The sequence below is a fragment of the Cryptomeria japonica genome, chromosome 5, assembly GCF_030272615.1.
Source record: "Cryptomeria japonica chromosome 5, Sugi_1.0, whole genome shotgun sequence".
In the NCBI taxonomy this organism is placed as follows: domain Eukaryota; kingdom Viridiplantae; phylum Streptophyta; class Pinopsida; order Cupressales; family Cupressaceae; genus Cryptomeria; species Cryptomeria japonica.
This window is the reverse complement of record NC_081409.1, coordinates 103,155,826-103,182,479: the sequence shown is the minus strand read 5'-3', so window position 1 is coordinate 103,182,479 and position 26,654 is coordinate 103,155,826. Positions and strand designations below refer to the sequence as shown.

The 26,654-nt window shown below is 37.5% G+C and overlaps 1 protein-coding gene across 4 annotated transcripts in view; it reads left to right on the top strand.

The window, feature by feature from the left end:
• The window catches only part of LOC131067543 (uncharacterized), a 111,452-nt gene that overhangs the window by 17,467 nt on the left and 67,331 nt on the right, over positions 1-26,654 (top strand). For all 4 annotated transcript variants that reach the window (XR_009111837.2, XM_058002613.2, XM_058002604.2 and 1 more), the window contains exon 8: positions 22,364-22,460. Coding sequence is in view for 3 of the 4 variants with exons in the window: in XM_058002613.2 (XP_057858596.1) it covers positions 22,364-22,460 (97 nt within the window). In the remaining variant the exon portion in view is untranslated. The remainder of the gene's footprint in view (positions 1-22,363; positions 22,461-26,654) is intronic.

Below are 26,654 nucleotides of genomic sequence, written 5' to 3'. Positions count from 1 at the left end.
ACTTCTCCATGGCTGTTGTAGAATTTGCAGCAATCAGACTCAATCTGTAATTCACCTCCCCATAACTACAGTTGCTTGAAGATCCCTCAGATTTGTTAAGTAGGGTTTATCACAAGTCATCACTCATTGCCAACATCATGCTATAACAATTAGCACATTCCATTTTATGCATGGTATCATACCACAGCTATAATCATACTCCATTTATCCATGGATAGATTTTCTGTACAGCTGGGAGTTAGATTCCAATTTAGAAATAATCTCCTAATATTTCTTTTTTTTGATCGGTAATCTCCTAATATTTCTGATCAATAGCATAGCCTGCTGATTGGTTCAAACTAGTAATAAACAGCATGGAAAACTGAAACAGTAGCATTTTGAATGGAATTTGGCATACAAATTTTGAGAGAAATTTGATAAACAAAATTCTGATGTAATCAGAATGCAAGACTGAGTGCAGTAATTTGTTGTTTAATACCAATTGGAGCTAATTCACAATTCATTCCATTAGCCAACTCTAAATCTTCCTTACAGAGAAGATTTCCAATTATTTGGTTACATTTTCCAGATTAACATACCTGTGTTAGGAAGTGCAGGAGTTTTGCTTTCCTTCTATTTATTCTATAGTCCCTCCCCTTCCTTCTGCTCGTCCGTTTCCCAGATCTCCCCAAAGTCCCTTTTCATTCTTTTTATTCAAGAGCTGGCCATCTCTTGCTACATGGGAAGGGGAAATTCTTTCCCAATTACCGTCTTACCTTAATTTCCTTATTTTCCTCCTCTTCAAAAGTGGCAGATTACTTGGACAAGTATTGCCTTGGTTGCTGGCCTAATTTCCTCTTTTCAAGGAAGACTAACTTTATTATATTTTAAGAACATGAGCTCCTACGTACCTATATTGGTTCTTAAAACATATTTTAAATCCTCTTCCAGCCTTGGGTCCCACTTGTTCCCCCTTATCTCAGGAAGAAATCTCTAAAATGTATACATATTATACTTTTTTTTGGTGAGTGTTTTATCAAATATTATATTACTATATTACTTGTATGGTAGAAATTATGTTTAACTATTTTATTTTATCATTTTATTTATTTATTTTTGCTAATTTCCTTTTTTATCTGATTAATATAATTTTAGTAATCTTTTTAATTCCCTTTTGATTTTGATAATAATCAAATATGCAACATAGTGAAATTACCCCTTTCTAATGCAAAATGCAATATATGATAAAAGAATGAAACTAGGTGCTCATGTGTGCATATTCTCACCCATACTGCCCTCAAATGGCTAGACTCCTCTTCCCAGTGATACTCTCTCTCTCTTGGTGAGAGTGCTAGCTGCCCTGTCACACTCCGATATTCGACATAAAGTTAGTCTCAACCAAATAAAGGGAAGAAGATGATTATCCACAATATTAACAATTCTATATAAAAAACTCATCACATTATTATTTGGAAATCACAAAAAGAACCTCATTCATAACTGCCATAACTACCACATTCTCCATATCCTAAAAGCAGATATTAGACATATACAATGATATCATTACAAAAAAATTGTAAGGGCCAATTGTTATAACTGTTAAGTTTCACATCCAAATAGACGTATATACAAGCATGTTATCACAAAAGCTAGGGCACAAAATTAGTTTCAAGTTCAAATATGTAATTACAAGATCTAGGGCACGAAATTTAGGGCTGGGTCACACTTAGGGTTGTGATATCGCTCCCCGCTACATATAGTCATTGTCTCGATGATCAAGGCTTGTATGCAAAAGTATACTAAAATAAATGAGGATATATTCGTTGCATTTCTGCAACATCTTCCCATGTAGCACTGTCCTTTGAATATTGATTCCATTGAACTTTGCACTAGACCATTTCTCTATTGCACAATTGAATTTTGCACTCCTCAAGGATTTGTAGGGGTTCTACCAGAAGCAACCTCGGATCCTATACCTGCAAGGCCCGCCAATCAAGAATGTGAGAGGCATTTGGATGATAAGGTTTAAGATAAGAAACATGAAAGACATAATGAATCCGAGAGAGAGCTGGAGGTAGAGCCAATCTATAGGCAACTGGGTTTATAACTTCCAGGACATCAAAAGGCCCCACATATCTAGGAGCAAGTTTGGATGATTTGCCAAAAGAAATGGAGCTTTTTTGAGGTTTTACTCTCAGAAATACTTTATCTCCTACCAAAAATTCCCTGAAGCTTCTATTTTTGTCGGCATCTCTTTTTTGTCTATCTGAAGCTTCCTTTAGTCTTACCTTAATTGTTTTCATTTGCTCTGCCATCTCCTTGAACATATTAGGACCAACAATTATTCTATCTTCCACCTTATCCCAGCTAAGAGGGGTTCAACATTTCCTACCAAAGAGAGCCTTGAAGGGTGCCATTCCCAAGGAAGATTGGAAGGAGTTATTGTAGGTAAACTCAACTAAAGGCAAGTACTCCTCCCATTTGTATTGCTGATCCATGCAATACATTCTAAGCAAGTCTTCAACAATTTGGTTTACTCGCTCTGTTTGCCCATCAGTCTGAGGATGATAAGCCCTACTAAAATTTAATCGTGTCCTTAAGGCAGCATTGAGGGTTCTCCAAAACCTTGATGTCATATGAGCATCACGGTCAGAGATGATTGTTTCAGGTACACCATGTAGTCTGAATATTTCCTGAACAAGTTTCTTTGCTAAAATCATAGATCCATCTGTCAAATTTCTAGGTATGAAGTGTGCTACCTTGGTGAGTTTATCTATCACCACTAAAATAACATCATGCTTGGCTTGTGATTTTGGTAGCCCTTGAATAAAATCCATACTTATGACTTGCCATTTGTATTCAGGGATATCGTGTGGGTATAAATTCCCTACTGGATGCACATTCTCAGGCTTTACTCGTTGGCATTCTAGGCATTTAGCCACAAATTTGGTTACATCCCTCTTGACTCATGGCCAAAAATACAATGGTTTCAAGTCAGCCTTAAGTTTGGTTACTGTTGTGACCATTTCACACATCGCCCCATTGCAAATGGGGACCCCCTCTTTTTTGCTCGTTTTTCGCTCGCTTTTCGCTTCGCTTTTAGGGTTTTGTTAGTCAGTCAGTTGTCTGGATTTAGGGTCAAGCCTTAGGGTTTTAATTGCCGTCTTTTCAGGCCAGAATCCAGTCAATTTTGAGAGCTTTTGAGCTTCTTTTGTAAGAATGCAAATTTTGAATGCAATGAATCTGCCAGAATGGTCTATTTTCAATTGGAATTTTTGAGTGCAGAGCTTAAATTTGTCTAAGTGTTGATGATGAAATGTGAATTTTGTCCAATTGACTAATTTTGACCAAATTTTGACCTTTTTGATTTTTGATCCCGGGCATGGGGAATGATTCGTTTTTGCCTCGTGAATTGATTAAATGTGCAAAATCATGATATTTTGGCTTGTAGGAGCAAAATCGCTCCTGTCCCTCAGTGAAGGACCGGAGCTCGTTTTCAAATATCTTACTGTCCCTGCAGAGTCAAGATGAATTTCGAATTGCAAGTGGTGAAGAATGGCGTGATCTTTCCGTTGAATATAAATTGAAGAATTTCACGAACACGGAAGTACCTCCAGGAGCAAAATCGCTCCTCTCCCTCAATGAAGGATCGGAGCTACAAATCAAATATTGCTTTGTCCTTGCAGGATTTTGATGACTTGACAATTTGAAGATGTCCAAGGAGATATGTTTTATCAAATGAATATAACTTGAAGTGCCGACATGAAGGAGAGTGGTCCAGAATGCCAAAATCGCTCCTGTCCCTCAGGAAGGGACCAGGGCGAAATACATTGTAGCTCCCGTCCCTCTCCCAGGGACCAGAGCGATATTCTTCATAGGGCATGTCCTGGACGAAAATCAAGCAAGTTATAAGTTTGAAGGCAAGAAACAGGGTGAAATGAACTCATTGAAGATAAATTGAAGATTACCAAATGTCGACAAAAGACCTAAATGCCTAAGTTCGCTCCTGTCCCTCTCCAAGGGACCAGAGCGATTTTTGTCTAAGACAAATTTCTTGCTAAGTTACAATCAAACCCAAGGCATGGATGAATGGAATGGAATGTTACGAATCCGTTGAAGATAATTTTAGAGGTTAGCAATGTGATGTGGAGCCTACAAGAGCAAGATCGCTCCTGTCCCTCTCCAAGGGACCAGGGCGATATAATGATTATATTGCTATTCCTCCAAGTTCAAACCACTTCAAGACGAAGAACAAGGTGGCAAGGACATTTTAAGACATCTCCATCAAGCACAAAACATCAAAGGTCGCCAAGTTAAAGAATTTGCATCAAGACACCTAATTCGCTCCTGTCCCTCAGGAAGGGACCAGAGCGAAATTTGCATAAAGGCATAGATTTGAAAGTTTATCAAGCATCAAGCGATCAAGAACGATCAGGGATCACGTTTTACCCAATGAGGACAATTGCAAGTTGAAGAAAGCAAAGACAAGTCCAAAACCTTGAAGTTCGCTCCTGTCCCTCTCCAAGGGACCAGAGCGATGTTTATTATATTGGCCAAATCCCTCAAAAATCACGTAAGGTCAAGGTTTTGCAAGGTCGTATGAGGTCCAAGGCATGATTAGAGGGTGATATACAAAGACTTCAAACGTTAAAAGATCCTCGAATTGAACACAGAAGCTATATCGCTCCTGTCCCTCTCCAAGGGACCAGGGCGATTTGCTTGGGATTCTCCATTTTCCTTCAAGTTCATGCCAAGTCAGGGTTTTTCGCGATCACACAAGGTATAAGGTGTCTTTTGAAGATGATATGCAAGAGTTTTGAACGTCAAAGTGTTACCAATTTGTGCAAGGAACTCATATCGCTCCTGTCCTTTGGACAAGGACCAAGGCGATTTCATTAAAACACTCATGATCCTTTAAATGCATGTCAAGGCAAGTGCACGTGAGATCAAGGGCGTCCTTCAAGAGACAATGAACGAAGAATCAAGGTTGGAAGATCACACATTTTGGCTAGAGCTTCCAGATCGCTCCTGTCCCTCTCCAAGGGACAAGGGCGATAATCTTTCTAAAGTCTAAATGCCTTGTAAAAATCAAGTGGAACAAGCATGGAATGAACAAACAATGTTATTATTCGCCCTACAATGAAGATTAGAGATTAAAGATGCCAGGTCAAGGAGAAATTATGAGGATCGCTCCTGTCCCTCTCCAAGGGACCAGGGCGATATTTGCCAAAACATCTATTATCCCTTAAAGATCACGTTAAAATAAAGTTGCACAAGGTTTGAAACGTCTTCTAAAAGGTGATGAAGGAGGAGTTGATATCAAAAATGGAGAATTTCAAGTAAAAACATTAAGATCGCTCCTGTCCCTCTCCAAGGGACCAGGGCGATAATACATCCAAAGGCACTCATGCACACATGCAAGTCGATCTAGTTCGAAGGACCTAGCGAAAATGATAAATCCAACGTGGGGATGGAGACCTTGGACGTAAAAATTGCAAGAATCAAGACAAAAGTGATGGATCGCTCCTGTCCCTCAGTCAGGGACCAGGGCGATAAGGTTAGTATTTTCCATCTTCAAAAAATTTGGCGTTCAAGCAAACATTTTTTTAATTTATTTTAAATGCTAAGATCGATAAGTTTGAAAATCCTATTTAATTAGCATTTAAATGTTGCCCTTAACATTTATTAATTATTTTGCCTTTAAAAAATCGAATTTGATAATTTAAAAACAAAGGCATTTAATTAATTATTAATTAATTAATAAAAAATCAAAAAGAGCGCTAAGATATGGAGGTCGGCCTTTATTACTTATTAAAAAATCGTTTAAAAATTGCTTTATTTCACCAAAGTCGGCCTTGGGGTGAATAAGGGGTGAGCGCTATAAAGGGAGAGGTGAAAATCATTATTTTCACATTATCATTTTTATCTCATATGCGATCAAAGGAAGAAGTGCGAATTGACATCCAAGGTGGAGCGAATTTCATTCCAAGCAAGGTGGTGCGAACTTGAGGTTTCCATTTGTGCGAACTTGTCAAATCCATTGGAGATCACGTCAAAAACTTGAAGGGTGGCGAACTTGATAAGAGGAACGTTGCTTTGAAGATCACATCGAGGACATATCAAAAGGTGGTGAAATTGATATTTTAAAGGAGAGATTGCGTTGAAGACTATTTATACGTCAATTTTGCCTAGGCGATTTTGTTCTTTTTGCATTCTAGAGTTAGCTCTCGATTTGAGGTATGGCGATTTGGTTTTATTGTTTTATTCGTTAATCGTCATAGTCTAAATTTTGAAATTTTGAATTTTGAATTCCTTGCTCAATCGTTTTATTTTAGGAAATGATAACTCAAAGACTTATCATGAAGTTTCCTAAAATTTACTCTCTAATCTATGTTATTTATTGCAAAATCTAGCTTCTCATTGTGAAATGTTGTGTAGGTATGGCAACCCCAAAGGCGGGAGCATCCACCAGTCGTTCAGCTCTCATGAAAGAAGATCAAAAGACCGAAGAAGTGGAGACTAAGATCGTGTCGAAGTGGAGCAACATTGGAGATACAAATTTAGGCAACTTAAGCACGAAGAAGTTTCGAGAGGTCCCTTACATTGGCAAGCCATCACCTATCGCCCGGAGAATAATCGAGAATGGCATCATTAAGGCGGCCGGCTTTCCTCCAGCTGTTCAGTGCCATGAGTTGATGATCGAGTGTGCTCGTCACTATGATCCACAGTCCAGAACGATCGTGTCCAATGAGGGAAACACTTTGGCGTACCTTTCGGAGGAAGCTATAAGTGAAGCTTTCCATCTTCCAGAGCACAGGGACATGATATACAAGAGCATAGAAGGAGCCAGATCAATGTACGAAGATGATCCAGATGCTTGTCTAAGCATTATCAATAAGAACTGGTTACTCAAGAGCCGTCCCCGTCTGAGCAAGGTCCTGAACACACCGCACAGGATTGATTTCCAGGAGGAATACAGAGATTTGATTACCATGCTCAACCGAGTCACAGGAGCCCCTCATGCCTTCTATTTTGAGAAGTGGATGTTTTACTTCATCCAGGTGATTGTTCAGGGAAAGGGTACGATACATTGGGCTAGGATGATTAGCCATTGCTTGGACGTACAGTTGAGGAGACTCAAGGCTACTAAGTCCTTCCACATGAGTTCATACGTCATCTATGCCTTGATCAGGAGTGTTGAGTACGCAGGACTACCTCACAGAGGAGTGATTGGAAGAGGACCCGGCGAGGTCAGAGCTTGTGATTCCTATGCCTACTTGCATCATCCGCCAGGGAGCAACTATAAGTTGGTTAATGATACTTTCACGATGCACATCACAAGGACGTTGCAAGGTGGAATTCACAACAGATTATCTCAGGATGCCCAGGAATTCATAAAGAGGTACGGTGCTTGGTTCATTCAGTTTCCCAAGTTCACTTATATTAGAGTGCATGGATGTCCTTTACCTCCATACATGTTGCCGAGATATCCGACAGACAGAATTGTGTTACTTGAAGTAACAAGACAGTTGGCAGCATATGCGAGGGCATTCAGACACAGACATCAGAATGGAGTTCCAGTACCTATCATTTTGGGTAATTCAATTGAGGTATGTCCTAATGCTTTAGCCATGGATGACGCAGAGAAGGAGTTAGCCTTGTATTCTTTTTCATCTTTTGCTTTGAGAGAAAGCTTTGATCCACATGGACATTTAGAGGAGACAGTCGGCAGAAAGTTTAGGCATGAGTACCAAATAGAAGATTTTATGATGAATCTTTTAGATGATCTTGAAGTGAAACGGAAAATGCATTCTAGATTGCCTTTGGATTTCATCAGGAAATGCAGGATTTATAGAGTGGCCGACCAAGCTCAGGACAGTGGCAGACATATCCAGTCTTCCTATGATCGAGAAAGCAAAACAATAAGGTTAGATTGGAATGAGCCCGAGGTCGTGGATTTAGATACTTTGATGGCACCAGTCTTGTCTTGTACTCGCAGATGGGTTGACATACAACATCAAAAGTTGAGAGAACAAGGCATAGCTATGACTTTCACTTTGGAAGAGAAACTAGCCGAAGGTGGAGCTAGTGTGAGTGAAGGCAATCCTAATCCTAGAAATTCAGGTGAAGGAAACCTTCGATGTGCCAGTGAGGGCAATCTCCATCCAAGAGGTTCGAAGAGGAAAGAGAGACCTGGAAAGAGAGAATCTTCCAAGAAGAAACAAGAGGCTAACAGAGATCGATCATCCGGTACTTCTTCTAGACCAGAGAAGAGAACAATTCAAGTGGAAGATTCCATGGAATCTATGGTACAGAATGACAGGCAGGAAGGAGGACAGGCACAGCATGGGTCACCAGATGGATCTCTCCAAGATTATGAGTTAGATGAAGATAAAGAGGACAATGAAATGACATCTCCTCCCAGACAAGAAGAAATAGTGCATAAAGAGATTCAAGTTCAAGAAACAAGATCGATTATCCCAGATTGGTTGAAGGAAAGATTAACCAAGGTGATCGTAGTAGAGGACGAGGACAGTGCAATTGATTTAGAGAGCCTTGTTGGACGTTCACACGAAGAAACAGAAAAGAGAAAGGCTACCAAGATGTCCAAGATGATTCGAGATGAGACTGGATCCAGGAAATTGCAGATAGCTACACCGGCAGTAAACAAATATGAAGGTGAGATCCTAGCAGAGGAATATGATATACAGACATTTGAGCTAGGACCATCCACAGCAGAGCAGACATTGGATGATGCCACCGATTCATTTGAAGCATTGAAAGACAAGCTTAGAGAAGAAATGGAGAAAAACAGAAAGCTTGAGAGAGAGGTCGGTGCATGGAGGACATATTTCAGTCACATCAATGAACCTTTGGGACGTCAGGATCCAACTAGATCACCAGTGCAAGCACTTCCACTTCAATCAATCAATGAGGCAGAAAGATTCAGGAACATGGTCCAACGTACAAGTAGTTGGATGGATAGATCTCATACAGTGGCCATAGAATTTGTAACAAGGATGATGAAGATTATTCATCAAGCTATCCAAGTTCTTGAGATAATCCACAATTTGATGACAACAGTAGCTGCATTTGCCCATACCAAAGATGTCATCATTCCTGTCTTGAAGGTAATTAGACACACATCAAGGAAAGTTTTAGCGCAAGAGAAGATCTTGGATGGAGAATCTCACAGTTTGTTTCAGTGGTCAACCTTACTCCATATGAAGAGTGTTTTCTTCGAGGACATCAGTGTTAGATGTGGCCAAGTTGAGGAGGTGATCAATCCGATCCAGGACAGAGTATTTGAGGTACTTCGTACCATTCTTGGCAGAAGGATCGAGGTCGAGACAGATGTGGATATGCAGGAATTAGAGGATAGAATCAAGGTCATCTTTTGCAAGGACGCAAATGTTACAGATGAGCAATATGATCAAATGTTTGCCACCATGCTCTTGATTGAAAGAACAAAGGAACTTGAATCTACTTGGGACGCAGCTCTTCTAGATGCATTCGATCAGGTCATCCACTTGGAAGAGAGTATGAAGAATCTTCCCGAGATTCCAATTGCAGAAATCGAAGGAATCGTGACAAGATTCATTGCATATGCCAAAAAAGAACATTGGAAAGGGAATAAGGTTCTAGATGAAAGGTTGTTATAGATGACATGGCATCTTATTTGTCATTGGTTTATGTCTCCTAGGTTTTTGTGCCAAATTTAATATTTGGCTATGTATTTAATATTGTTCAGTAAAAAGGAGGCCATTTGTAACAAACCCTAATTAGGGTTTAGGTGTCATGATCTTGACCGTTGATCTACTTTCGATCTGGACCTTTCATTGTGACTGGGGATGCTATTTATACCCCCATTTTTCATTTCATTTGGTGATAGTTAATAGTCAACAGTTAGATATTAGAGAGTTTGTTGTATTAGAGAGATTAGAGTTAGAAGCAATTTTATTTTGTAGCAAGATTGAGTTTTGAAGAGAGGAATTCAAGCAATTGTTGTACATGATGACTTGGAAATCAATAAAATATTGAAGTTATGGTGTTTTGTTGCAACTTTCTTGGTTATCTTCATGGTTGTTTAATCTACTTGAATCATGCTCAATCAAAGTAGTGTGTTAATTTGAAGGACATAGTGTAAGACTTGATCTTTGGTAGGATTTGTAATCCAAACCACTAGCTTCTTGCTGATTGTAGGAACGCCTTGCGTGGTCGACTGGAGAATACTTTGAGTCCCTTAATCTTCAATCATTATTGTATCTTGGATATGTGCCTTCGTGGTAGTGTCTTTGATCTTTGATGCATTTGAATATCATTTTGTTACCTTAGAAGATCGCACTAATTTCAATTGAGTTGTTATCTCATGGCGAAATTGAAATTGGTTGAATCTTGCCAAGTCTTGTCTACACGAAGTCATTCTTAGGGTCAGATTAGATTAGACCTCTTTCAAACCCTACTCTTTTGCTATTTTTTGAAAGTTTCTTTAGTCTTAGTAAAATCTTGAACTTTCGGAATACGTAAGGCCCCTTGAAGGAAACAGCAAATCACATCATACCGCTGGAAGCTTGTCCACACGTAGAGACCCTACTAACAAAACCTTGGAGTCTTCCTAACTGATCCTTTATGCGAATCTTCAGCAGTTAGAGACTATTTTCTCAAGAGAGGATAAGATGCCTATTGGTATTTTATTCTGTGTATGATGGTGTATAAAATACACGTCAACAGTTACCCTTGGGTGTCCGGAACATGGAGCATTCTGTGTCTCTCGTAGAACCTTAGTCCTTAGTGCACCTTGGATTGGAATGTACATTCTTCCGTGAAATCTCAAAAGACCATTTGGTTCAAGCTTGTACCCATCGAACTTTGGCTCTAAGATGTTTTCCTGTAAAGCTGATTTAACTTTGTTGTAATGTTCCTCATCATTTAAGGACTTGTTGCTTGAAGGTTGCGTGAAAGGTTGTCACAACATAAAGGTGCTTTCTTCTACTGAGTGCATCAGCCACTTTGTTTTCCTTTCCTATAATGTAGTCGATATCAAAATCGTACTCACTCACGAATTCTAGCCACCTTCTTTGTCGAGCATTGGTTGGGTTGGGTAAATATGTACTTAAGACCCAAGTGATCTGTTTTGAGTTCAAATGGTTTCCCTATAAGATAGTGCCTCCACATTTGCAAGGCATGCACAATAGCTGCTAGTTCCAAGTCATGTGGAGCATAATTTAACTCATATTGTTTCAATTTCTTAGATTCGTATGCTACTAATTGACCATTTTGCATTAAAACACCACCCAACCCTTCACCAGAGGCATCAGTTATAACTGAAAATCTGCCATTGGGATCTGGTACAATTAGAATTGGTGCATCAGTGAGCTTGTGCTTTAATATTTGAAATGCTTGTTCACATTTATTTGTCCACTCTAACCTTTTTCCCTTTTTCTGAAGGTTGGTGATGGGATTTGCAATTTTGGAAAAACCTTATACAAATCTTCGATAGTCCCCTGCCAGGCCCATGAAGCTACAAACTTCTTGAACATTGCTTGGTGTTGGCCATTCCATAATGGTTTTAATCTTGGCTGGGTCTACCGAAATCCCTTCTGCAGATATATTATGTCCAAGATAATGTATCTTCTTTTGGTAGAAAGAGCATTTGGATAATTTCCCAAAAACTTGGTGTTTCCGCAGCCGTTGCAGAACTATTCTCAGATGTTCTTCATGATTTTTCTCATTTTTTAGAGTAGACCAAAATATCATCAATGAATACAATGATAAAATCATCCAAAGAATCCTTGAAGATGCTGGTCATTAAATTCATGAAGGCTGCTGGAGCATTAGTAAGGCCGAAGGGAAGAACAGTGAGTTCATAATGTCCATATTGAGTTCTAAAGGCAGTTTTGGGAATGTCTTCTTCCTTAATCCGTAGCTGATGATATCCTGATCTTAAGTCAATCTTAGAAAAGACTGCAGCTCCTTTCATCAAATCAAAGAGGTCATTGATTCTAGGCAAGGGATACCTATTGTTTATGGTCAATTTGTTGATCATAAGGTAGTCTATGCACATCCGAAGTGTGTCATCCTTCTATTTAACAAAAAGTACTTGTGCTCCCCATGGTGACACACTTGGCCTGATTAAGCCTTTATCCAACAATTCCTGTAGCCCAATCTTCATTTCATATAACTCAGTGGTTGTCATCTTATACAGAGCCTTAGATTGTGGCTCAGCCCTAGGTAAGTCTTTGAATACCATAGATTTTAGTTGGGTGGCCATAATCATCTAGACATATTACAGTCTTATCTAAACAATCAATTGTGGCTTTATGCTGTGCTAACCAGTTAATCCCCAAGATTACATCATATGATCCTAAGGGAGCCACATACAAATTCACCAGAGTAGTGAATCTTGGAATCTAATTCATGCAAGCCAAACATCAGATCCAAGCTGCTAGAATCTAACATCAGATCCAAGCTGCTAGAACCTGTGCCAACGTGTATGTCAAAGAACAGGCTGCAAACCATTTTACCTACATTGGAGGTAGCAACATCATCTTGAACAACTTCTTTGTTTCTAGTTGAACAAACTAGCTCCTCCACCCCCTGCCCCCCACTTCAAGCTCAGAATCATGATCAGCCTAATTGACCCATGCACGATCCTCCTTTGTAAAAATGAGGTCATCCTTAGTGATCCACTTGAATGTGGGATCATACTCTAACTTCACATAGGCTTATTGTGGAGGAGATGCAAGTTATAATGCACAAATACAAGGTTATTCAACGTTTGCATTGACAACCAATCATTATTTTTGGAGTGAATGTGCTTAGACATACTTCAATTGCATTCATAATGCAAAGTGTTGCATGTTTGATACAAAACTTAAATGGCAATTCTTTGAAGAGTGGGCAACATAGCAGCAAAATTTCCCCACTTTGTATCTTGTAATGATAAAATTAAAAGACTTAAGGTTTACAAATACTATAAATTCAATATTTTATGACAAAGTTGGAAAATCTTTAACTTCTAAATCATTGTTTTGAAGAATATAAATTTTCCTTAGCCTGGTAGCTGTCCTAGATAACTTCATACGTCTTGAGAAAAGATATCTCTTAGAGCTTTTTTATGGATCTCAATTTTGGACATAATTTTTGCCTTAGAAGTGGACTTGGCTCTATAGGCCTCACATAACTTCCTTGATAGCCTTGAAGCCCTTAAGAAATTGAAAGACTAGGTTGAGGAAGTATACACATGCATGAAGTAACCAATCAAATTGTCTTATCCAGTGTTGGTTGATGATATCCCTTATGGGTGTATATGCCTTGCACATTGCCATAGAAATGCCTACTATGCTCCTTGGCTTGGTCCATTCCTTCAGGGATGTGCTCATTGCTGACTTTTCTCAATTATTATGGAGAGAACACAACCACCCTGTCATCGATAAAAAATCAAAATATAAATAGTTAAAAAAGTAACTCTAGTCACTCTACACTTGAGCCCTAATTTTGAAATGATGAAAAAGTAATTTTATAAACACTAAAGAAAGATAACAAAAAAAATATAGTTCCACAAGGACATGTACCCCCTTGAAATTGGTGAATTTTTTGAGTAAGGACCTTTTGGGGACAAGGATTGTAGAAGCAAGGGGTGTCTCTTGGATTTTCGTGCCAACATTGCTATCACAACTTTGGGATGGTGAGAAGTCCCAATGGTTTGACAACAACAATGTTCATTAGAAAAAGAAAACAAAGTTTGTCTATGTTATTATAAGATTTTGATTGCGTCAAAGCTTTGAATAGATAGATAACATGATGACAACAACAAATGGTCGGTCTTGCAAGAAAGAAGTAATATTTATATGATATTGGATGCAAAATAGGCTAATAAAACAACTACCATTATTTTTATTTTCTCGGATGGACACTCTCTTATCTTGACTTTAGGAAGTTGGTGGTCAAATATTTCTTAATTCATATGTCATTGGTGCTTTGAGTTTAGTAGACAGTGGAGGATGTTATCAATTTTTCTTAAATGTTTGCGAGTTTTTACTAATTGGTGTAATAAGTTTATAAAAATAGAGAAGAAAATAAATAAAACGATATTAGAATGATGATATTCTCGTCTTCAACTACTCAACCCTCATCATTTAGAAACTAGATTCGTCATATTCCCTAGCTACAACATTAGTTCTTTGAAGAATGAAGATTTGCTCAATAATAGTGAGGATTTAGTGCGGAATATAATGATACAATAATTAAAAATGGCATGCACCCTAAAGGTTTGTGTGGTCTTGAAGACCTTCATTTGCCTCTAGAACCTTATGAAGGTGGTTGTTGAAGACTTTGCACCTAAACCATGTTCTAGATTCAAAAAGAAAAAAAATAAAATTTGTTTTGGGCCCATGTTTTGTATATATGTATGTATGTGTGCGTGTGTGTGTATAGTTAAATGTACACACACATATATGTATATGTTCGCATAGACACGTTCACAAACACACACACATAGAGATGCATGTGCATGCAAACACACATGCACACACAAATCGATGTACATGCATGTGCATGCATACCCACACATGCATGAGTGCACGTGCCCATGCCAACACCCACACAGATGCACACACACACATGTACACACAATGCTATCATGCATGTGCACATGCACACAAAATATTTGCACCTCGAGCTGCCATTTTTTTGTTGTTCCCTTGCCATCTCCAAATTTGGGACCATGATTGTGCTATTGAAATTCACACCCTCATTTTGAAAACACACGCACAATATATGCCTTTCTAGCTGCCATCTCTGCATTGCTTCCCCACCATTCCCAAATTTGGGTCCATGGTTCCTCTATCCTTGAAACTCATACCCTTGTAACAAAATTCCTTAGAACAATGCAACAAAGTTCAAAGACTTACATCTACAATTTCTTCTGTGGGAGGCCAAGAATGAGCCTCATCAAATACCCATCCACTACATTGATGTCCACAATTGTCTTTGAGTAGGAAGATTTGTACTCACTAATAAATGCTAGCTTGAAAGAAGCTTTTGCTTGTAGAAAATATTACAAGCTGATAAATGATGTTGCAAATTGAGTGAATTAGGTTGTTGGATCAACTCTCTATCCTTTGTGAACTCTTATGAAAGAGAGTACTCAATTGTGGTTATAAATGTATTTGCATATGTTTCATGCATGCCCCACAACCTGCTTGATCCACGTTAGTTTTTCAATGTCCCCAATTATTAGATAATGCAATGTATTGAGAAAGGAGGCCAAAAAAGATTGGGGTGTCTATTCATTAGTAATCTACCTACAACAACATAGTTTGCTGCATTATTGATGACTACTTGCATTGCATTTTCCTTCCACATTTTTGTCAAAGCTTCTTCGGAAACGCCACACAAATAATATAAATCTTTTAATTTTCTTTGAAACTTCAATTGACTTGAAGAAGATTGTGCCACCCGAAGAAGATACTAAAAAATTTGTCAAGCCCTATTTTTCTTTCACTCCATTCATTAAACATGATCATGCAGTCCTTTGTTCAGATGGCCCGCTGGTTATCAATTATGGATTGTACACCAACCACCTTTTCCATTAATATTGGTTTGCAGATATCATCAATAGAAGGGGTTTTGAATCCCTAACTAGTTATGCCAATTGCATCGATCAGTGCTTTGCGAATAAGGGGATCCAAAACACCCCAAAAAAAGAATTGAAAAAGAAAAAATTGAAAAAAGTAAACCCTAAACAAAACTATGAAGTTAAAAAAATAAAGATGAGAGAGAAAATTAAAATGTTACCTTGCTGCATTAAAGGAAATGTTACAAAATACTAAAAATCACCAACTGCACTAATTGTTTTTTTGTTGTTGTTGTTCTACCCCATTATTTTTAATGATGGTTGGTAACTAGGAATGCCCAATCCAACACCCTAAATTATGAACTCTAGGCCCAATGCTAGTAGAACCTCAATCACTTTTGCATCTAGGCATTGGAAAATTGGAAGATGAACAATTTGTTGTTTTTTCCTTATTTGTTGTTTATTCTTTTCTTGAAAGGATTCTAATTGTGCTATCAACTCCCTCGCAACCCCTGGGTCAATATTTTGTATAATGAAACTTTATGTCCAGGTATGTAGGCAAAGCGGATTTGGAGGTGAATAATGTCTCCTAGAAACTACACACCTCATGTTTGTAAAAGTTTGCCCTTATTTGCGGCCAGCCTACCATTCTTCCAAGTAGGGTCTTTCCTTTGAGGTTCATATATATTGTGAACCCAACATCATGTAGAGAGAAAAAAACTTGAGTTAATAAAAAATGCAAACAACGAAACTAAAAAAATGAAAGACAAACTTGAAAAAGAAAAAGAAAAAGAAAAGATAGAAACAAAAATGTAAGTGAAATATAAATGAAAAAACAGTAAACCTTGAGTTTTTACTTTGTTCTTTATTTTTTGGATTTTGAATTATAAAATGTATAAAACTGAAAGTTTGAAAATAAAATTATAAAACAAAAAGAAGAGTGAATTAGACAAAAATTGAAGATTTTTATCTTACCTCGGCTTGATGCTTAAGGTTGCAAGTTGGAAATGTGTTAACTCAAGTCGAAGACTTTATATTAACTCCTTATTTGCACAAATTACTGTTAATGCAACCTTATTAGCTTTGCAAATGAATGTTCAGCTCCGAAGAAGAAAAAATGGAAATCTAAGTTGAGCGAAAATAGTTTGAAAGCAAATGGGCAAGTGAAAATAAACTCAAAGTAGACAAGTGAATGTTTTAAAGTGCTAGTGTCTTTTTAGAGTTTTAGAGTTATGTATATTTCTTGAAGTGAATTTATAAAAGAAGATTTGTTCACTTAAGCGCAAGCCTTGCAGACTATCTCTGTTTGTCTTGTAGAAGATTACTGAAAGCTGTTATTTCTATCTCTACATCACATATGCTTGGATGAGTTTGTACCAAGTATAAGATAACTCCTACCATAACAATTGGTAAGAATTCAACTACTTTTTTCATGAAAATCAAATATTGAGTTAGAAGATTTTGAGCACAACAATTGATTAAGCTTTCAACAATTGCATCCTTGGAAACAATTACAAGAGTGTTATTGGTCACAACAGTTAAATAAGGAACACTAAATGATATTGTAAGACATTTGTCTATACATGTAGGCTTTTCTTAATAAAAAGAAAGGAAGGAAAAGAAAGAAAAGAAAGAAATTATATCAATATACATGCATGGCCAAGACTAGGTCAATGAAACTGGAACACACAATTGTCACAATAAGCTCAGTTACTATTTTGGGTTTGGTAATGGGGGTTTGGTATGCAGATTTGGCAAAAAATAAATAGATTTGGGGTTGGGTTTGTCTATACAAAAACTTACAAAAATAATAAATATATACATCTTCACAGCCCAAAAAGGGGAATTGAGTTCAGTAAATAAAATAATATTTTAATTTTAAAAAATAAAATATTAATTTAAATTTAAAATATTAAATTTAAATGTAATCTATTAAATTTAAAATATTAAAGTTTAAATATATTATATTAAATCAAAATGTAAAAATTTTAAAAATATAAACCTAAGTGTAATGTCCCCTTCTCGCACCCAGTCAGTTGTGATTTTTGTTAGCCTATTCTTGTTTTCCCGTAGGATATTCGGAGTTGGGTAGGGGACTCAATGTTTTGTGGAGAGCTCGGATTTTCAGTTTCAGTGGGCTTCGACAACAGTTCTATTTTTAGTAAGTGCTATTGTGAGCACTTGACATCGGTTTCAGTTCCAACTCCACTTCACAGTGAAGTGTTCTTTTTTTTTTGATGCCATGAAAAAGTTATCTAAGGTGATGGAAAATTATATTTTATATTTTTCAGCGTTTAAAATGTGACTTTAATATAAGTTAAGTGATTAATATTTACATAAAATGTGCCTCCAAATGGATGCCTAGACTTGGGAGACATAAGTTGTTTTTAAAAAGTCATATGGGTGCCTTTTTTGAGCAAATATTATATTTAGATACACGAATTTTCCCTAATTTCTCCCTTCAAGTCTTTATATTGGGATTTGAGCTCTCATTCGTTAAACGGGAATCGCCTTGAATCGCCATGAATCGCCTAAACTCGGCGAGTCCGAGTCCGAGTGATGCTCGCTGAGTCTCTGGGACTAGGATTCGGACTCGTCCGAGTCTGGCGAGCAAACTTGCCAGACTCGCCGAGTTGGCGAGTTTGGCTCAAACTCGCCAAACTCGGCGAGTCCCAAGCCCCAAACTTGGCTACTGCCTGAGTTAAGTAAAATGACAAAAAAAAACATTTTAAAAAGTCTTTTTAAAATGAATGGTCTCGTCTTTGTTCACTACGACCTCTGCCTGAGAATGAGAAAAATTAGGGTTACAACATATGAGCCAATAGAAAAATAACACCCGACGCTTTTATTAAATAATAAGTTTTTTTGGCCTCACGTGGCGCTGCCCCTTGACCCTGCAAGGGGCGATGCCCCTTGACCCCCATTGAAAAATATGGGGGGAAACTGCATCGATAGAAGTAGGGAAAATTTAACCTCCGAGTCTGACACTGATTGGATTGCCCAAGTAGATATAGAGGCTGAGACTGTAGCCATGGCAGAGGAGGAGCAGAGAGCACGAGCATAGACAGAAGATTCAGAGGCAGATAGTGACACGGATGTTCCCGATGTTGGTGAGCATGGCATGGTGTCATGGGGAGCGGCTATGGCTGTCGAATCATCCAGGACCTACCTTAGATGCCTTCGCAGGGGGCTGGGGCCAAAGGGTGCTGCCGTGATGTATACTTGTGTATGTAATCAAATGAGCTGAGTTTGATGATGTTATTGTGTCTTTAAGGTGTATTCAATAAAGGGTGCCTGAAACAAGTTTTAAATCTTTAAAAATTTCTAAATTTCTTTAGTTTTTCACTTTCCCAAGTCCAGCCGAGTCTGGAGCTGAGTCTGACGCCGAGTCCCGAGTCCGAGTCCGAGTCCGATTCGGCCTTGCCGAGTCCGAGCCGAGTCCGAGTCCCTTTTCTTTGGTTTACACGTATAAAAATGCTGTCAAAATGAACTTTGAGAGTTATTCTTGTGATTGTTCAGGTTAAAAACCCTATGCAATTTGTTTGGTTTCGGTGATGAAAGATTCACCCTAGCTGGTCACTAATTTCAATCAGAGAATACATTGATTTGCTGAGTTTTGGTGATGTGGGTTTTGATTAATTTGAAGATTTACGAGTTTTTTTGATTGGGTTTTCAGAGTTTTGGTGTGTTTGGTTGATTTTTGGAGTGCTGTTTGAATTTGCAAGTTTTGGGTATTTATTTCAGTTCTGGCCGCACATTTCCAGCTACCTAAAACCCCACATTTTGGTTCATAACTTTGATGGTATTGCTCATTTATTTGTATGCTTCTGAGTATTGATTCTTTCTTCATTCCTCAGCTGGGGCTTATTTTGATTGTTTATTTTGTGAGTTTTGGAGGACATTTGAATTTTTATAGTCAAATTGCCCCTAGGACGGGCTGTACACTTCCAGGAGGTTGCATGTGGGAAATTTCTGAGGGTAAATCTGCTTAATGTTTGCCAAAAATCTTCTTCCTTGAGGCTCTTCGGTAGCAAGGAGTTATTCTGAGTTTCATCCAGCAGATTGAAGGTTTATATTGGTGTTTGTGAAATTAGTATGCAATCCACCTTGAAGGGATTGAGCTTTCTGTTTCTGTAGTACGTTCTTTCAAAGATATTTGCAGTCTTGAAGCCATAAACACTATGTGAATGCTAAGAAGCAGATCTGAGCTGCTAGGAATTGGAGGCATTGCTTGGCAAGTCACTAGAATCTTATTGGACCCATTATTTAAGTAAAGATTAAACCCAAAAAGGGAGTTTCAGATATTTGTGGACTGTAATCTTCATGTTTGTACGCTACAGGTCTGAACCAAATTTGAATTTGTTCAATTTACAGTCATACATATTGTTGTCAATGAAGTTTGATGTCTTCATATGTTTATAATTGTGCACATTGGCATTATTTTCTCTCTAATGATTAAGACCAGCAACTGTTCATGAAAGCAATGAATGAAATCTGAAAACATGTTTTCAATCAGCAAACTGGTGTTAAACATTTCTTGCCATCACACACATTTGCAAACAATTTAAAAAAAATTCAGTTGTATCATTATACTAAGTGACATAATAGGTGTGAGTGTTAAGTTTAATCGCTCGTACAAATGAATAAGAAAATAATGTCAATACATAAAAGAGCAGAAGTTTGGATTTGTGATTGTTTGTAAAAAATAATAATCAATCTAGTATTGGTAACTTATATTCACTTGGTCAAAGTCGGGGATGGAATGTACTACTTTATGCAAGAATTTGAGGCCTCAATCAGATGTTTCCCATTGAAGACTATCAACAGATGTAACTTAAAAATTGCTCCCGTGCAGTATTTTTGTTTGACAATTACTCAGCTTCTTGGGTCTGGCATGGATTCACCAATGTTTTTTCAGGTTCATTTGGAACAAATCCACAAATTGTTTGCTGTCCCCTGTCTAAATCATTTGCCACATTTGAACTGGTACCAGAATTTGGGTCTCTATTACACAAATTGTTAACTTAGTAGTGAAGTACTAGGGAAAAAAGGGCTCTAGATACAAAGCATATAAAGTAAAGCACATAAAAGCAAGAAAACAATGAAATGGACAAATGGGTGTAGACCTAACACGGTAACCCTGAAACAAGTTCAATTACATGCAGCTAAGTGCGGAGAGGACCCCTTAGTGAGGTGGAAGCTAGTGAAGACCAACAGAGGCAACCGAGGTAGGTCTTTACCTTGGCATGTGTTGAAAGAACTGATGACATTACCATCTACCTTTGTGGGATCACCAATGTTGGATTTGGAAATGCTTATTGAGGAGTGTTTGGGGATAATTGGGCCAAGCTGGACAATCCTAGGTAGTCAATATCTCCTAGAACCTCTTTTAACACCCAAAGCTGAAGAAATGATGGTGGCAGAGAAGAAATTGGTAATGCGAGCTTACCCCCTTGAGGAGTGCTAGAGGGCTCCCAACATTGAAGGGAGGTAGAATCACCGCCCTTATAATGAGATATGGGGAGCCCTAGTCATGTTGTAACTTCATCTAGCATCTCACTTGTCATCCATGGTTAATGAATCTTATGAGAGAGAAAATACTTACTAATGTTTTCTTGCCTTTGTGACTTGGGCTTGAAACAAATTGAAGGCCTTGACATCAAAATATAAGTAGATCCACTCCACACTAAATGAGGTTAAGGGATTGGGGTTATTTGGTGTAATACACAAAGAGGAACAAAGTCTCACTGATATGTTTGCATATGTAAACCTTTAAATCTTTCTTCCTCTAGATATTTCTCAGCCAACCTTCCCCAGGGTTCTAATATAACCCTCAGCACTAAAAATAAACAGGAACGAAAAAATAAGCATTTCATATATATAGGCTCTAAAGGAACCACAGGTTCTGACATAGACTAATACTAAACAGTTATCTATTAATATTGCAAACATAGATATAATCTCAGCTAGCTACTCTAGTTCTGGTGCAAAACAGCACTTTAGAGAAATAGAAATCAACCAAACAAAATATCAAAACTTCATATATACTTGTCTTTTTACATAAACACTGAAAGTTTACATTTGTTCTTATAACAAAAAATTTGGAAAAAACACCAGCATTGGCTCAATAAAATATACGTGTGAGACCATTCATGCAATACTTGTTAACACTGAAGTACTTGATGTATCTTTTCCTTTTGTCTATATTATCAAATGATCCTTGTGGCTACAAGGATTTCCTTAATTACAAGCTTTTTAGTCTGTAGCTGGGAAACTCATGATAATGAATGCAAGGGTCTTGTGTACGAAAAGCATATCAGCTGCTTGTGTACATATATAGACAAAATATGCACGAAGATTTCTCATGCTACAAACATATTCTTTCAGAGATCTGAAAGAGACACAAGAAACCATCAGGAAACAGTAAAATGGACCAAAGGTGCTGTCTTGTTGATATCAAGTGTCAAGTGAATCTCTAACTAGAACTGTGCAACTACTACAATAATATGTGCTCAATTTAAGAAACATGTATTAGAGGCCTTGTTATTTTATCACTAAAAATTTTTAGACACATAATGTATGACTTTTATGATGCTTATGGTTTCATTTTGTGGTTCTTCATGCTTTACTTTTTGTGAGGACTTTGTGTGAGTGAAAAAGGGTTTTTTCTTTTGTATTCTCCAACTTTCATTATTTATGCTGAAAAAATGTTTGATGGATATAGCTTAGTTAAGCTGCTTTCTGTGGCATCCAACTAGTTTGGCAAGTTCCAATTTTTTTCCCTGATTTCTCGAGCTTTTTTGGCAGGCAAGGTGCTGTAGAGGATCACCTTGGATCTTCCTTGAGCAGGAAGCTTCACTCCATAGGTTGGGCAGTCAACTATCGCGCAGTGGTTCCAAATGATGTAAGGAATATACTTGCCCTTTCCGAAAAAATGATAGATGCGCTTCAAAATTTTTAGAAAACAAGAAGGCAGGAGAATTTTTTGTTTGTTTTTCTCATCATCTTCAAACTTGCATTAACCCAGATGGGTAGCACCCTCCCTGTCCACACCCCCTACCCTTCGCCCCCCCAAAAAAAACTACTGGTGTTGCCCTTGTGGCATGATTGTATTGGTTTCTTTTTTATTCTGTCAAAACTGATGATTTCTTTTTTATTTCTGTTGAACTGGACTTATGGCTGTTTCCCCTGTGCGGCCATGAACTTGCTTGGTTTGTGGAGGTTTCCTTTTCTGGGGCCATGTGGTTGTTTTTCCTCCTGGCACTGTGGGCTTGCCTTTGAGGTGTGATCCCATCCTGCCCATATTTTTGATGGTCTGGCTGTATGCTCGAATTCTTGGTTTTAATATAGTCTTTTCATAAAGAAGGCTTGCATTAACGTTTTGGCTTTAACCACCTTCAAATGGCTTATTTTTATTGGAAGGATTATTTTCATCCTAGTTGGCTTTTCACATGTTACATATTTGGCTGTTATATTCATTATATTCCTTTTGTTGATATGTGATTTGAATTCCTTTACTACCTTTGCACACAAGTATTCATACACCAGGCTTTGATGTGCATGGAAATATTTTGTAATTTAGGAATAGCACGTTTAACTAGTTCTTTATCTGTTCTTTATGTGCAAGATCATACGGTACATTTATTTGATATTAGTAGGAAGAGCATAGGAAGCACCAATGTCAAAAAGAAACTTATTTAGTGCATAGATTTTATACCATTGACTGATGACATCTTAGAAAATTAAATATCATTTTTTTTTTTGTTAGAAGCAATTCAAGGATATGGATGTTGTTCTTTCGAGATGTGATAGAAGAAAAAGGAACATGTTTGGAAACTAATTCCAAGATGTAGCAATTAGAATTGAAGAAACCTAAGATGTTGAATGTTTAATATCAAAGAACAATTGAAGAAAATAGACACTATAGTCCATATAAATTAATTTGTTATGTGTTAATATATTTGTACCCAACTATGTATTAATCACTTGTAGGCTTGTTGTTAGTTGCTACAAATTGGTTGTCAGTAGTTGTCAACACTTGTGTTATCGTCAAGTATTTTAAATATGCTTCTCATAGTCAGGGAAGGTATTCTAATTGTGTACATAGTCCTCATCATTCTACATTTGAATTGTATAAGCACTACCTTGAATAAAGTGATCAATGTTCTGCATATGCAATTTCTTGGTGTGCTTTGTTGTGCTCTATTTATAATTTTATATTACAATCAGTGGTGTTATAGTATGATAGTAAACGTTGGCATTGTTGCTTACACAAAGTCAATTCATATTCATAAAGAACCAATGTTGTTCAATAGACTCACTCGATACCTATTGATGATTGCATTGGAGACTAATAGAATTTGTGCCTTTAAGCCTGAACAAAGGTAGGAGAAGATCATTGTGTGGTAAGAGGGAAGACCATGAAATTAGATGATCCCTTTGATAGGTGGAACAACAAGAATAATGAAGGTTGTGAGAAGCAATTGACTTGAGAAATCCATTGGTCCAATTACACTGTCAAAATCAAAGTGGAAGTTAGAATCAAAGCAAAAAAGCTATAGTTGAAGTTGTAGTTAGGGATGAAGACATGATAGTATCCAACTGACTATGAACATTTGAGATTGTGAATCAGTAGTAAATAAAACTTTAAATTCTTATCCAACTTATTAAAAGCTTTTAAACTGAATCCTTAAATGAGAGCATCAAACTGAAATCTGAAATGCACCACACAATAAAACCAATGCACAAGAAGATACATGGAAACCCAAGATGGGAAAACCACGGTGAGAAATGCTGCTAGGATCTACTGTCCTAATCCAGCCTCACAATGGAAATGTTTACAAATCTTTTAGGGCATCAACCCCAAGGAATCACCAAATACCTTATGTGAGCACCAACTCTTCCAAAACCATAAATTAATAATCTGAGCACCAACTCAGAAATTCTTAAAGCACCGACTCTAAGAATATCACAATTACCAGTTATAACTGATTACAATCTTTGAGATTTCTCTTTACAAAATTTGAAACATGTAATGTAATGCCCCTATTAAGATACTTAGTGATTATGGGACAGTTACTCACTTTCTTGGGCTTATTATAGATCACAATATCTGATTTTTTTGTTTATAAATTGATGTAATTAATAGCACAAAGATAAATATGCAAGTAAGGTCACTACATCAATGGCACTTGCTCTTTCCCATAGATGTAATGGTGCAAATGCTAAGTGAAGATAGTCCAATAAGTTTCCTATTCCCCAATATTGATGAGGGATGCAGAATGAGTACAGTGCTGTCCCTGGTCATGAGATTTATGCCACGGTGATACTCTAATCTGCAACTAGATGCCTACGCTCTGCCTAATATGCCGATAGGATTTTGCAATGATCCTTGTTGCTAGGTCTGATGCGAACAATAATATATGCAGATCTGGAGTTGCTGCTCCTGATGTGAAGAGATATACTCGCAATGAAATAAGGACTTTTCTTCCAGATATACCAATTGATGTACGCAATGTTTGGGTGGCTTCCCCGATATATCCTTTGACTTCTTGTGCAATCGGCGGGGTGTTTAAATGGCCAAATTGCTCTCCAAGAGCGACTTCGAACTGCCGATATAAACTTCCTCCCGTCCTTCCTTTCCAATGACGGACTTCCACCATTACATATAACTTTCTTCCTTCAACGGTTGCACCTCTTCATGATCAAGGAGACACATCTCCTTCCAATGCCTTTCTTCATAAGAATCGGTTTTGTCTTTCAAGGGATGTGATTAGTCGTAATTGCTGATGCTTATAGTGACTTGTGTAATTGCTGTTTTAATGCTTATCGATTAGCAATGATTAATTGATATTCATAATCATACTGACTTAATCGACTTATTAGTGTTAGTAATTTATTGTATGTCTTAAGGTGTTCTCGTGATTCCATTAAGGGATCTTGTTAGATTGAATCTTTAATAAATAACTCTGACACATCCTTGTCGATCATGTTCATGCGTTCGGAGATGGATATACTTCTCTTATGATGGTTATGATCAATATTGCAATCAATATCATTAACACCTACAGTATCAATGTTGCTTAATCACTCTGAAGTAAGCTGGTGTTAGCTCCCCTTGGAATGGAGATCAAGACCTTTCTATTGGAGCTTGTTGATGAGAAGAGCATGATGGTGCTTGATGGATAAGAGGTTATTTGTAATGAAGATGAGGCTAGTACTTCTCTGGATCTATTCTACCATCTCATGATGCAGAGGTGGACTTTAAAACGACCAACATCAATCTAGGGTACTCAAATAACCCATGATAGTCATTAAAATCTCACAAAAATGAATGAATCAAACCCTGTCCTTTGGAGGCATTTTAGATAACATCATTACAGACCTTCTCACCAATTTTTATGGTCCCACCAATGGTGGGAAGGCAAGTTATGGATTAAACATGTCAACTAGAAACCCTAGGTAGGGTTCTAGACTGTTTTCACCAAAAATGTAATAACTTCCTTATTACTCAGCGAAATTTCATTAAACAAACGCCTAATTATCTAACTATTCCATGCATGTGCAGGTCCATAACAGGGTGTATTAGGGTGTACAACACGTGTTTGCAGACTGTTATCTTCACCAAAAACTGTCAAACTGGGCAGCCTTCACCAAAATGGCCATATCTCACACGAAACTCAATGAAATTTAATGAAACAAAAGGCATTTGAAACTAGAAACGAATATCTTTCCATCCATCTATTATAGTCCTTGAGATGAGGCCATAATAGGCCGTACAATGGAGCGTTTCAGACTGGAAATAGTGTAAAACTTCAGAAAAACAATGTTAAAATGCTTCAAGAACAAGTTTCTTCTTTATTCCATCTTTCTCCAACCCCCAAATTGAAGTTGGCATTACATATTTATGGTTTTACAAGCGTTTCCAACTACTCAACCGACCACAAACTGCCCATAACTAAAACAAATGCAACTTTTGCAACTTTTACATGACAACATCGACAACAATTGAGCATTTTTTGCAACTTTTACACAAATGACCCAAAACTTTGCAAAATGACCCCAAATGATTGAAATTGGTAAAAAATGACCTTATTAA